Source organism: Chiloscyllium punctatum, chromosome 12, assembly GCF_047496795.1.
Source record: "Chiloscyllium punctatum isolate Juve2018m chromosome 12, sChiPun1.3, whole genome shotgun sequence".
NCBI lineage: Eukaryota > Metazoa > Chordata > Chondrichthyes > Orectolobiformes > Hemiscylliidae > Chiloscyllium > Chiloscyllium punctatum.
Genome location: NC_092750.1, coordinates 59235477 through 59247480, shown reverse-complemented (window position 1 = coordinate 59247480; position 12004 = coordinate 59235477). Strand labels below are relative to the sequence as shown.

General features: G+C 37.8%; 1 protein-coding gene across 2 annotated transcripts in view; it reads left to right on the top strand.

The window, feature by feature from the left end:
* Positions 1–12004, top strand: part of apeh (acylaminoacyl-peptide hydrolase) — a 76968-nt gene that overhangs the window by 45508 nt on the left and 19456 nt on the right. For both annotated transcript variants that reach the window (XM_072582643.1, XM_072582642.1), the window contains exons 11-16: positions 5260–5320; positions 7519–7616; positions 8613–8664; positions 8803–8897; positions 9512–9650; positions 11124–11207. In XM_072582643.1, coding sequence (XP_072438744.1) covers positions 5260–5320; positions 7519–7616; positions 8613–8664; positions 8803–8897; positions 9512–9650; positions 11124–11207 — 529 coding nt within the window. The remainder of the gene's footprint in view (positions 1–5259; positions 5321–7518; positions 7617–8612; positions 8665–8802; positions 8898–9511; positions 9651–11123; positions 11208–12004) is intronic.

The following is a 12004-nucleotide window of genomic DNA, read 5'->3' as shown; positions in this document are numbered from 1 at the left end:
AACAGGATTTATTTTTTCCCTGTTCTGTTGAACATATTGACTCTTGAAGTAGTTTGTAAGATTATGAATATTGCCTAAATAAAAATGATTCCTCGTTTGAATTGAGACAACAAAAGCAAATCCTGTTTCACTTGATTTCCACTGGTTGCTGCAGCATTGGTCACCGAAGAGCATGGAATTAACTCGCCACTGTCCAGCATTTGTTCTCTGTGATACAAAAGCTCATGGAAATAATCTTAACTCCAATCCCCAAATCAAAAAAAAATGTTGGGTTTGAGTCGGGTCATAATCTCAAACCTGATGCAAATCTATCATGAGCCACCCCAATCTCAACACTTTTGATTTTAACAGGGTGTGCTGTGTGTGTAGATGACCAACCTCTCCAAGAAGCTTGCAACTCACATCAATATTTTCTTGAGGCTGCACAATTCAGAATCTCTCTGTTCATCTTTAACACTACCTTGACTTGATTAAGCCAAGCAGCTTAAAGGAGGTGTGGTCTCCTGTCTGGACGAGGTAAGTGTTAGTTCCAGAAGCTAACTTATGTTCTTTGTCAAATGACCAGACCCCTTTTTCAATCAGACTCGCCTTCCCCAGCTCCTTTTGCTCAATTGGTCTCCATCACATGGATGAAACAAGACTGCTTTTGAACTGCAGCATGTAAAGTAGTATTTTCTACCCAACAAAGCATACTTCACTCAAAAATTAAGTCATCCCTATTTTTCAGAACTCTTCCCAGCTATTCAGAAATCCCACTCCAGAAATTATTGATGTTGTTATTGGAATTGTTAATTTTTTCGAGTAAACTGCTAGAGAGAAGTGCTTTCCAGGGACTCTGGGTTTTATCTCCAGATTTAAAAACGGTAGGACAAGAAGACCCAGCAAAACAGTGAAACAACATTTTTCTGTTCTTTCTAACGAAAGAACCACCTATCTCCTTGTGAACTGGACGATCTAGTTTCATAAACTCCATTTGGAACCATGTCTCGACATTTATACTTTTTTTGTTCATTGAGAGCTGAGTCATGCCATCAACAATCTCTTGCTCTGTTCTCTTCACTCATTCTAATCAATCTTTTGAACATGCAGTAGCCTTCTTTCAGGTCGAACCTCAACATTAACATCAAAAGTGCCAACGTTTGTTGCTCAGTGTACTGTCTATACCCAGCAGAGCCTAAATACCAATTCTCCAGTGCTAACTCCTATCTCCCCCAAACCACGATGCTAACATGTCTAGCTTAAATTCAATGTAGGATAATAGAGCCTCATTTTAATTCGAATTCAGAGCTTTTTTCTCATAGAGCTGCTCATCAGTTCTTGCATCTTGAGGTGCATGATTTCTGTGGTTTTAACCTGTCATTTTTATAAGTTTATTAAACAAAATTAAACCTATTTGGGCATGTTATAATATATTCAGAGGTAGAGACACTACGACTGCACCTCAAGACCCCTTACATAACATGCCAAAATACATTGATTAAAAGTTATGATATCCTTCTGAGTCACAGGAACGTAGAAGTAGGCCAATCATACCACTGTTTAATATAATCATGGCCGATTGAATACTTCAATGCCGTTTAACCACCGCATCCCCATAACTCTATGCTGTTGGTAATTAGAAATGTATCAGTCTCTATATATAATCAAAATTTGAGCTTCCATTGAACTTTGTAGTAGAGAATTCCAAAGGTTCACTACTGAGTGGTAAACAAATTTCTCCTCATCTAAAATGCAAGTGACATTGTGCCTCATTTTTAAATTGTGCCTCTTGATTCTAGACTCAACAACCAAGAAAAACATGTTATCTGCATCTACCATGTCTATCCCCTTAAGTATTTTGCAGGTTTCAATGAGATCATCTCTCATTGTTTGAAACTCTAGGGAATACAAGCCCAGTATGCCTAGTCTCTTCTTTGGATGGTCCCACCACACTGGAACCAAGTCTGACGAATGTTTGTTGTTTCCTGTATGTCAATAATATATTTCCTGAGATAAGGAGAGTAAAATCGCACAAAGTATTTCAGGTGCAGTCTAACCAAGCTGTTATGCATTTGAAGCAAGACTTGATTTCTCGGCTGAACTTGAATCCTATACTTCTGGCTGAAAAGTAAGGGCTTAATCATTGTGGCATAAAAGCCCCTTATCCTTATTAATTAGTACAGATCAGGTCCCAATTAAGGTCTACCATCTGAATACAATTAAGTATCCTTTTACCACCAAAAATTAACCTATTGTTTCCAAGCCTAACCCTGATCTCGTCTCCTCCTCCCTCCATAGCCTCCAACTCTTATCTCCAAACCTCCTCCTCAAGATCCATAAACCTGATTTCCCCGATTAAATCCAACCTGTTCCTACTAAAAAAGAAAAAAACTCTAAAAGAATCCATTATCTGTAGTTAACTAAAGAAATTGGAAAGATATCCAACTTAAGGAAAAAGCATAAAATTGCACAAAGGTGAGTGGCAGATCAAATGATTGGTCAGAACATAAAGGAAAGTGGAGAATGGATGTAAGGTTAATTAAGAGAAAGAAATTTCAAGTGGGAATATGAGTACCTAGAAATGTAAAAGGGAATAGTGAGAGTTTCTGCAGGTATTTAAATAAAGGAGAGAGTAAGTAAAATGAGTGCTGGTCCTCTCAAGAGGCAGAATGGAGAGTTAGTCATATAATAAGGAATTGTTAGAAGAAATGAACAAATATTCTGCTTTTGTTTTCAGAATTGAGAATATCGGAAACATTCCATTCAGGAGGTGAAATGGGAAGAGGAGCTTAATGAAAGTACAACCATTCGGGAAGTAATACTAAGCAAACTGATAGATGGACAGGTAGTATGAAGGAGGCAGGGAGGCTGCAGAAGGATTTAGACAAGTTAGGAAAGTGGGCAAAGAAGTGGCAGATGGAATACAAAGTGGGAAAGTATGAGGTCATACACTTTGTAGGAAGAATAGAGGCATGGACTATTTTCTAAATAGAAAGAAAACTCCCAAATCTGAAGGGATTTGGGAGTCCAAGTCCAGGATTCTCTGAAGGTTATCTTGCAGGTTGAGTTGGTAGTTAAGAGGGTCAATACAAAGTTGGCATTTATTTTGAGAGGCCACCATTTCACAGAATGCTTCCATTCCATCCACAATCCTGAGCTTGCGGTCATGTGTTGTTTTAGTTTTCCTCTTTACTCCCATTCTGACTTCTTCTTCCCCCTTGGCTTCCAACACTGTTCTAATGAAGTACAGTATAACACCCTTGTTTACTTTACAGCCTTCTGGACTTAACATTGAGTTTGACAATTTGTCCCAGTTTGTTTTGTCCTGCCCTACTGTGTTTTTGAAAGGTATATTTTGATAATGGTTCTGCATGTTCCATTGTCATCTGGAGCCATTTCCTTTGTTTCCTTAAAGGGGACGTCACCACCTTTAGTCTTTCCCTATAAATTGTTCTTTTTTTTTGCCCTCCCTCTATTTTTCCTGACCCATATCGAGTCATAGAGGTGTATATCACGGAAACATACCCTTCACTCTAACTTGTACATGCCAACCAGATTTCCCGCCCAATCCAGTCCCACCTGCCAGCACCCGGCTCATATCCCTCCAAACCTTTCCTATTCATATACCCATCCAGATGTTTTTTAAATGTTGCAATTGTACTTGCTTCCATCACTTCCTCTCTCAGCTCATTCCATACACGCACCACCTTCTGCGTGGAAACAGTTTCCCCTTATGTCTCTTTTATATCTTTCCCCTCTCACCCTATGCCCTCTAGTTCTGGATTCCCTGATCTCCGGGAAAAGGCTTTGTCTATTTATCCATGCCCCTTGTGATTTTATAAACCTCTATAAGATCATCTCTCAGGCTCTGGCACTCCAGGGAAAACAGCCTCAGCTCATTCAACCTCTCCCTGAAGCTCAAATTCTCTAACCCTGGCAACATCCTTGTAAATCTTTTCTGAACTCTTTCAAGTTTCACAACATCTTTCTGATGGGAAGGTGACCAGAATTGCATGCAATATTCCAAAAGTGGCCTCACCAATGTTCTGTACAGCTGCAACATGACCTCCCAACTCCTGTGCTCAATACTCTGACCAATAAAGGAAAGCATACCAAATGCCGCTTTCACTATCCTATCTATCTGCGACTCCACTTTCAAGGAGTTATGAACGTGCACTCCAAGGTCTCTTTGTTCAGCAACACTCCCTAGGACCTTCCAATTAAGTGTATAAGTCCTGCTAATATTTGTTTTCCCAAAATGCTTTATTGCATTAGACCTGTCATGTGTATAGTTTTCCAGTTTTTTGTTGACTAGCAATTGATCTGAAAAATTAGAATGAATTTTCATGTTAGCGGTAGCTGTGTTGAGTTGAGAAATTTTCCAGCACAACATGCACTCCTTGGAATCAATTACTTCAGTGGTACAGGAGTACAGAACTGGTCCTGATGCCCACGATTGCAAATCAGAGATAGTTTCAGGCTGCTAAGGCAAAGTGTTTTAAAGACCTGCCTCTATTCTCTGAGACTTTGACCCGGATGTGTTGTTAACTATTAGACTCTCTTGAAGTCACCCCCTCACACCCAGATTTCTTTCTTGTGCTTGCAGACAAAGACAAGCTTTTTTTTGTATTAAAATCTCATGGGCAGGGAATTTAATTCATTTGGCAGGTTTTGCAGACGTTATTTCCTCTCCGTGAGCATTTAAATCTCCAAAAAGGAGTTGAGGTTGTTCCTGAATGTAAATTCAATTTGTTTGGCCTTTACTTTGAGTTTTAATGCCCTGGCTAATTTATATTTCTCATGTACTTCAAATCTTGTCCTGCTGTCTTTTCTCCTACTGGCTAAAATGGAAGCCTCTGGAAATAGGGTATGGAATTTCTGATTCTGAATTCGGTCTGCCACTTTAAAGGTCCCTGGTTTTCCCCAAATGAGTGAAAATCCAGCCCATTAACTACATTTCCCTCTCCACAGTTGCTGCTAAGTATTTCCAACAGTTTCTCATTTTATTTCAAGTTTCCAGCATCCTCTGTCTTTCCCTTTGCCTCTCTAATTATGTTTTGTGTCTAGTTTTTTTTCTTTAAACTGTGGTCAGTGTCACACTGATACATTGCTCTTGTCCTGTTCTCTCATCATATCTACTTTTGTCCTGGAGAAAGAGGAAACCATGTGAAGGTAAATGGTAATGGTTGACAACTAAAGGAGAGAATAGGCATTCTGTCTTAATTTACTTAGATCAGACTAGAAAAGCAAATTATCATGACAATATTTGCTCTTTTTCAGTATGACTGGTACACAAAAGTGACTTCTACTGTGGTGGACATTGTGACACGACCAAATGAAAGTAAGTGAAACTTTAGCATATAAATTTTTTTAATTTTGTACACCATGTGATGTTTCAAATTGTCCTGTAGATTGCTTATTTTCAAAATAGGTAAAAAAAAAGACTGCAGATGCTGGAAACCAGATTCTGGATTAGTGGTGCTGGAAGAGCACAGCAGTTCAGGCAGCATCCAAATGAGCTTCGAAATCGACGTTTCGGGCAAAAGCCCTATAGCATTTACATTATATGCACATTCAGAAAGTGCATTCCAGATCCTAGTCACAGCTTGCGTGAAGAGGGCTTTCTCATGCTGCCATTGTTTCTTTTGACAATTACTTTGCATCTATAAAGAGAGCAGCTTTCTCCAATCTGTATAGATGTCTCATGAATTTGGATATTGCTATTAGATTCTGTTCCCCCCTTTGTTTATTTTTTCTCTCCTCCAAGAACAGTTCTAGCTTCTGCAGTCTCTTGAACAGTTTACAAGAATCTGGATTTTCTCTAATACTTTTCGTGTCTTTGCCAAATGTGATATCCAGAACTTGATTCACTGTGTCATTTGAAACTAAGTCAGTGTTTTATACAAGTTTAACAAGCCTTTCTTGCTTTTGTACATTATGCTCCTAATTGATCCCACGATGCCTCATGTTTTATCGGCTGCTCTCCAAACCTGTTCTGCCACCTTCGTTGATTTACGCACAAGTCCTTCTAATCTTGCACATCTTTCATAATCACACCCTTTATTTATTGTCTGTATTCTTTCTACAAAAAATGGTATATTTCTTGCACTGCTCTTGTAATCAAACAGATGAGCCTGTGCAATTGTTTTTTTTGCAGTTACTTAGCCAGTAAGTTTAGACAAACACACATTTTCAATTTTCCATTTTAATATTGAGCTTACTAAAACATGCCAGTTAAGTGCATTGTGGAAATATATTTATTGCATTTCTTGATGGCAATACTTGGTGAACTGCCTTGTAAAATGGCTTAACCTCCTCCAATTTAAAATAACGTGGAGGTGCCAGTGTTGGACTGGGGTGAACAAAGTTTAAAAATCACACACCACCAGGTTATCGTCCAATAAGTACGTTTTGAAGTACAAGCTTTTTCGGAATGCTGATCCATCGTCACATCAGTTGTGTGACTTTGATCTTTTACTATAAATTCTGTGTTCTATGATCCTGTCCACGAGCTACCTGATAAAGGAACAGCGCTCTGAAAGCTTGTACTTCCAAATAAACCGGTTGGACTATAACCTGGTGTTGTGTGCTTTTTAACGTTGTAGCATAAAACCTCTATTAAGAAAGATGCTTACTAGGAAATATGCAGAAATGAGGTTTTCATACATTCTTGGGAGAATAATATCATAGCTCTAAAAGTTCTATTGAGTATTTGATTTCCATATGGGATGGGTCCATGCTTGAAGCTTACCCTGAGCTTCTACTTAAGATGGATTAGGTTTTCTCTTTCAGTTACAGTTCCTTAATTTTAATCATAGCATTACTTCTTGGAATGTGGAATGATAAAGTACCCATTCCATTGTGTAAATTTCCTACCTCTCATCTCACTTTGAACTTTTGTTAGCAATTGCCAGTATCAATATGTGTAGACGAAGCGATAGCCTAGTGGTATTATCGATGGGTGTTAATCCAGTGACTCGGGTAATCTTCTTGGGACCTAGTTCAATTCTTGCCACAGCCGATGGTGGAACTTGAATTCACTAAAGATCTGGAATTAAGAGTAATGATGACCATTGTTGATTGTTGGAAAAGCCTACCTGCTTCTCTAATGTCCTTTAGCGAAGAAAATTGCCCCAATCCTCAGCTGGTCTGGTCTATATGTGACTCCAGACCTATAGTGATTAATTCCTTTAATTAATTAATTATTTCTCTTGTGTCACCCTGGGCTTTTGGGAAGGGCAATAAATGCTAACCCAGCCATTGTCACCCTCATCCCATGAATCGAAAAAAAAACTCTCAAAACCTAACAAGGTTATTGAATTTGTAAATTTCAATAGGGAAATGCTTAAATTATAAAAAGTAATTTTAAACAGTAGTGCAACTTTAAATTTTAAGTCTTGTTAATTGTTATGCTAATGTTCAGTTTTGACAATAGCATTGAAGTGGGGAGTGTGGTTTGGAGTGAGATTTTAAGATTTTACCTAGGAAATGTATGTATGCTGATTTGTGATTGGATTTGTTAAAAATGATTTATTTCAGGTGGATTTACTGGTATTTACTCTTCAGCACTGGCACAGAGCTGCTGGGCTATGGACAGCCAGCGGGTTATCATTGATACGTGTCAGAGAAGCAGAAAGGTAACCTTATCTAATGATGGTTATGACTAAGAGGTAATAAAGATTTTTTTTCTCTGTGTTTGACAGGTTTGAGCTATTGCAGCTCTCTTTTTTTTTGAAGGTTGTATAGGCTTCTTCTAGCACTAGTCATGTCAGATTAAGTTCTCAAGCAAGCTTGTATCTGTCTAATCATCTTTGGTTTCACATACTAATATTACCAGCATCAAGCTGCATTACTGAAATACGCACACTTGGTCTGGGGTTGCTATTTCACTTGGTAAGTCTTCATTGACATAAGGTACTAGACTGCAGTATGTGCATTTGTGGCTTTTGCTGACCCAGTTTTGATCTGAACCCATTCAGTTTTAGGGTATCTTTTGGAAATCAGCCAGAGGTTCAGAGATAAGATTTAAATAAAAAATGAGAAATGCTGGAAATATCTTCTGGTGGTATGTTTCAATTGGCACAGAGTACCAACAAGTTATATTCTGTGTCAGCCTGTGGAAATTTATTGAATGTGGTAGCTTAGATAGGAAATTTAAGCAATTCAAATCAGTTTTCAACAAAGGGTTTTGTAAAGGATTTTCATTTAAATTATTACAAGTTGGTAATTATGAAACCTTGTCCTGGAATATTATATAATTAGTCGTTTGAGTTCTTGAAAATGAATAATTGATCATGCTTGTCCTTCCTCAGGATCAGTTCAATCATACTTATTTACTTTCCTATCATTTCTGCCAATCCTTTACTTTCCAGAAATGTATCTTATTGTTACTTGAATCTGGTTATGTTGTTCCATCTCAGGAAGCTTTCAGGGTAACATATTTCACATTTTTATTGTCATGTTAAAATAAAATCCATTTAAATAGTTTATTCTTAACTGGCTAATTTAAATAAAATTGTAAGCATAGTATTGAAGCCTTTTGTTATGCTAAGTTTTTTAAGGATGAGCAGAAAAATGACCTGAGCTGAGAAATCCACTACAAATCTTAATATTTGCTTTTGCTTTCTCTTCAGGATCTCCTCGTAATAAACATTACAACAGGGAGCTTGACGTCCCTTACCAGCGGTAAATTTAAGTTTTATTTTTTTCATTGACTGTATTTAGCCTTCCACTCCTAGAAATATTATTTGCAGGTTGTCTTCATTTCATTTGAATGTTTTCTGTCCAGTGGCACCCTAGTGAGTTGGAAGGTTTGTGTTACAGGTTCAAATTCAGTTGCTGGAAGCTGGACGCTACTGGCTATACACCAAGATCTGATGGTAGTTACATGCTCATCCCCTAACTGTCCTCCCAGTCTGGTAAGAAGCCTGAAACTGCAGAACAATTGTTGGATCCTTGAAATGCATGATATGTACAATAAAATGACAGCTTGTTCACATACTCATGTCAATGTTTCATGTGCTGGAGGATGTTTGTACGAGGTATAATTTTGTGAATTGAAGAGTCTAAGCATATACTGACATTTAATCCATTGTTTTTACTGGGGAATGTAGCAAGCTATGCAATTTTGAGCAATAATCTAATTTTGGGGTTAAATTTCATAATTTGTACGCACAAAGATTCAGCAGTTTATGTAACAGTTTTGCTTTCGAGTTACTTTGCATCGATATATTCAATTACTTTGTTTGAATTGAGGTGATCTTGTTAATGCTAGCATTACTTATAAAGTGGCCATTAACTGCCAGTATGACCTGTTATTGATTTATCATTGAGTTCATAAGGAGCAAGTGGAAGCTTATCCAGAAATAAAGAAACCAAACCTCCCTTCACCTGGACTGCTCCCATGAATCAGAGTGTTGCGCTAATCGCTTTAGAACTTTGTGTTTAGAAATTATGTTTAAGGTTCATGTTTAACAAAATAGTTAATTAATGTAGAATGCAGAAATTTAACATGTTGTTTCATTCCTCATAGAAAGTAGGCTTTTTGCCTGCTCCTGGCAAAGAGCAGGGAATCATTTGGGTGGCACTAGATGAAGCTGAACCATTGCCAACCATAGAGTGGAATATTTTGAATTTCACACCCCCGCATGAACAGCAAAATCCTAAATTCCGTAAGTAGGGACAAAAGAAGCTGCTATATTCCAGCATTTGCTTTTCATTTTAATACTATTTATTTGACTTTAAGTGACTCTTTACTCTTTTATTCTTTCTGTTAGCTGCCTGTTTTCTTTCTGTGCTTTTGGTAACTCATAGGTGCTTCATCCAGTGGCTGCTCTGGTTAAAATATGTTCAGCGATAAAGTGGCTAATAGGCAATGAAAATCCTTTGTTTCGTCTTCATTTATGCTGTTCCCAATAGGGCTCTTGCTGCCACCTGCCATCTTTCTGATGTCCAATTCATATTTGAGATTGATCTTAGTCAACATTTTGTCAAGCCTCATGCACTTTGTCAAGTTTCCAGAAGTCAAATGGCACTTGTCAGGCTTTTTTTTTCAGCAGAGAAGTCGGAGGAAACTAGAGAGAAAGTTCTGACACTTCTTTGATGTTGTTTATTAATGAAAAGGAAATAGCCATTTCTAGCAAATGTGCCCCTTGGTGTCTGTCCGTGCTGATATGGCCCAATTGTCTATATGGTCTCTTGTGCTGTTTGCAAGCATTGATATGAACGATCAATGAGTTGGAAATATCTCTGACATTAATTCCCTAAGAACCGAGTAAGCCAGCAACTTACTTGCCAAGTTGGACAACTCTTTATTCTCTGAAATTTCAACCTTGCAAATACTCGCAATTCCATTGTAAAAGAGCATGTTAGTTCTTAATAGATATGTTCAAACTGAGTTGCTTTGTGATAATAGAAATTAGAGCTGGATTTTCAATGGGCTTGGGGTGTGGGAGGTTCTGCGTCCAATTGGAAATGCAGGCCAGGCTGTTATGAGGCGGTGGGGTAATGCTGCAAACAGGAAGTTAGTCATGGCTGCAAGTTTAAAGGACCGCTGCACTCTGAATCTCTCTCAAAAAATTCATGAAAGGCTAAAAATAAATTTTTGAACAAAACTGCTGATGCTGATGCTGAGAATCTATTGCTGCATTCAGCTGTAACCCCTGTATCATGCCTTTTCTTCCATCTTTGTGCCGTCTTGAATCGCTGCTGTGAAATATTCCCAAATGTTTTCACATCCAGTGTCCAAGATATCCAACATGTAATTAAAAAAAATTCACATTGAGTTGATTAGAAGTTCAATAGCGTGTTGAGTAGTAATTTCAATATGGCAGGTGGACTGCTAATTTCCATGCATTCTCATTTTAGTCCTATTGGAGACTGGTGTGATGTTTGTCATGCCCTATTTTACATGCATATTTGAGTAGGGTAGAGGGTGCTTTGCTCTATGATGTTAATCTGATAGCAGGCAATTAATTTCAACTAAGCAGTTAGTTTTGCTTGAATGTTACGTGTCAGGGAAACTGTTTTAGTCTGTACCCTCTCAGGGTAACTTGTTGCACCTGCAGGAGTGAGAGCTGACTGCTAGAACAATTTCATGTGGTGCCTGAAATAAAGTAGCAACTTTTCATTTTCTTTTCATTTAGCTGCTTTGGACTTTGAAGGTATCCTGTTAAAACCAGGAGAAAGGGAAGAAGGTGCCTCACATCCGTTGATTGTTTGGCCACACGGTGAGTTAAAATGATAGCTTGAAGCATGCACTGTCATAAATTATCTGAAGTGGGATTGTGTTGTGCAAGTCAGGCATGTGATATTGCAGAAACACAAACTGATTTCTAATGAGTTGTTCACCTGTATTAACTCAGCACTGAACTACTCTAGTTGCAGCATTTTCTGTTTTATTGTCAGACTTCCAACATTTAATGTCTTTCCTTTGTGTTCCTTTCATGGTTCTCTCGGTTCATTCCAAACAGGTTGAACAGTTTTATTTTATGGATAATTTGGAGTGCACTTAATTTCCAGTTTAATGTTGTCAGAGGTTATTGATATTAAAAATAGGATGATATTTAGACTTAGTTAATGTAACGTGATGGAGAAGAACAAAGAAAATGGAAAAACTCAGTAAAATATCACAGGAAAGTAAATAAAGCCAGTTTACTCAATTCAGGGAGAGCGTACCCTTTAGAACAGTTCTGTCTGAAATGGTAAGCATGTAGCTTGAGTGCAGTCAGTCTGCATCAAGCCATTTCTGTATAAAGTTGCACTGGATATTAATAAACTGTCAGGTGCTATTTTGTCTTTCACTTGACATCACATGTTTAACTTTTTTTTGAGAATATAATATCAGTACTTGGCTGTACTGAATGAAATCAGGCATGTCAGACCATTATATTCTAGTACTTGGCCATATCCACTTTGGACATTTTCTATCACTTGCCCCCAATAAAGAAATTCAAGAATAGAGGAACATTTAATCAGAAATATATGCTGAACTACTGGTGCTATCTGACATTTGTGTTTTTGGTGT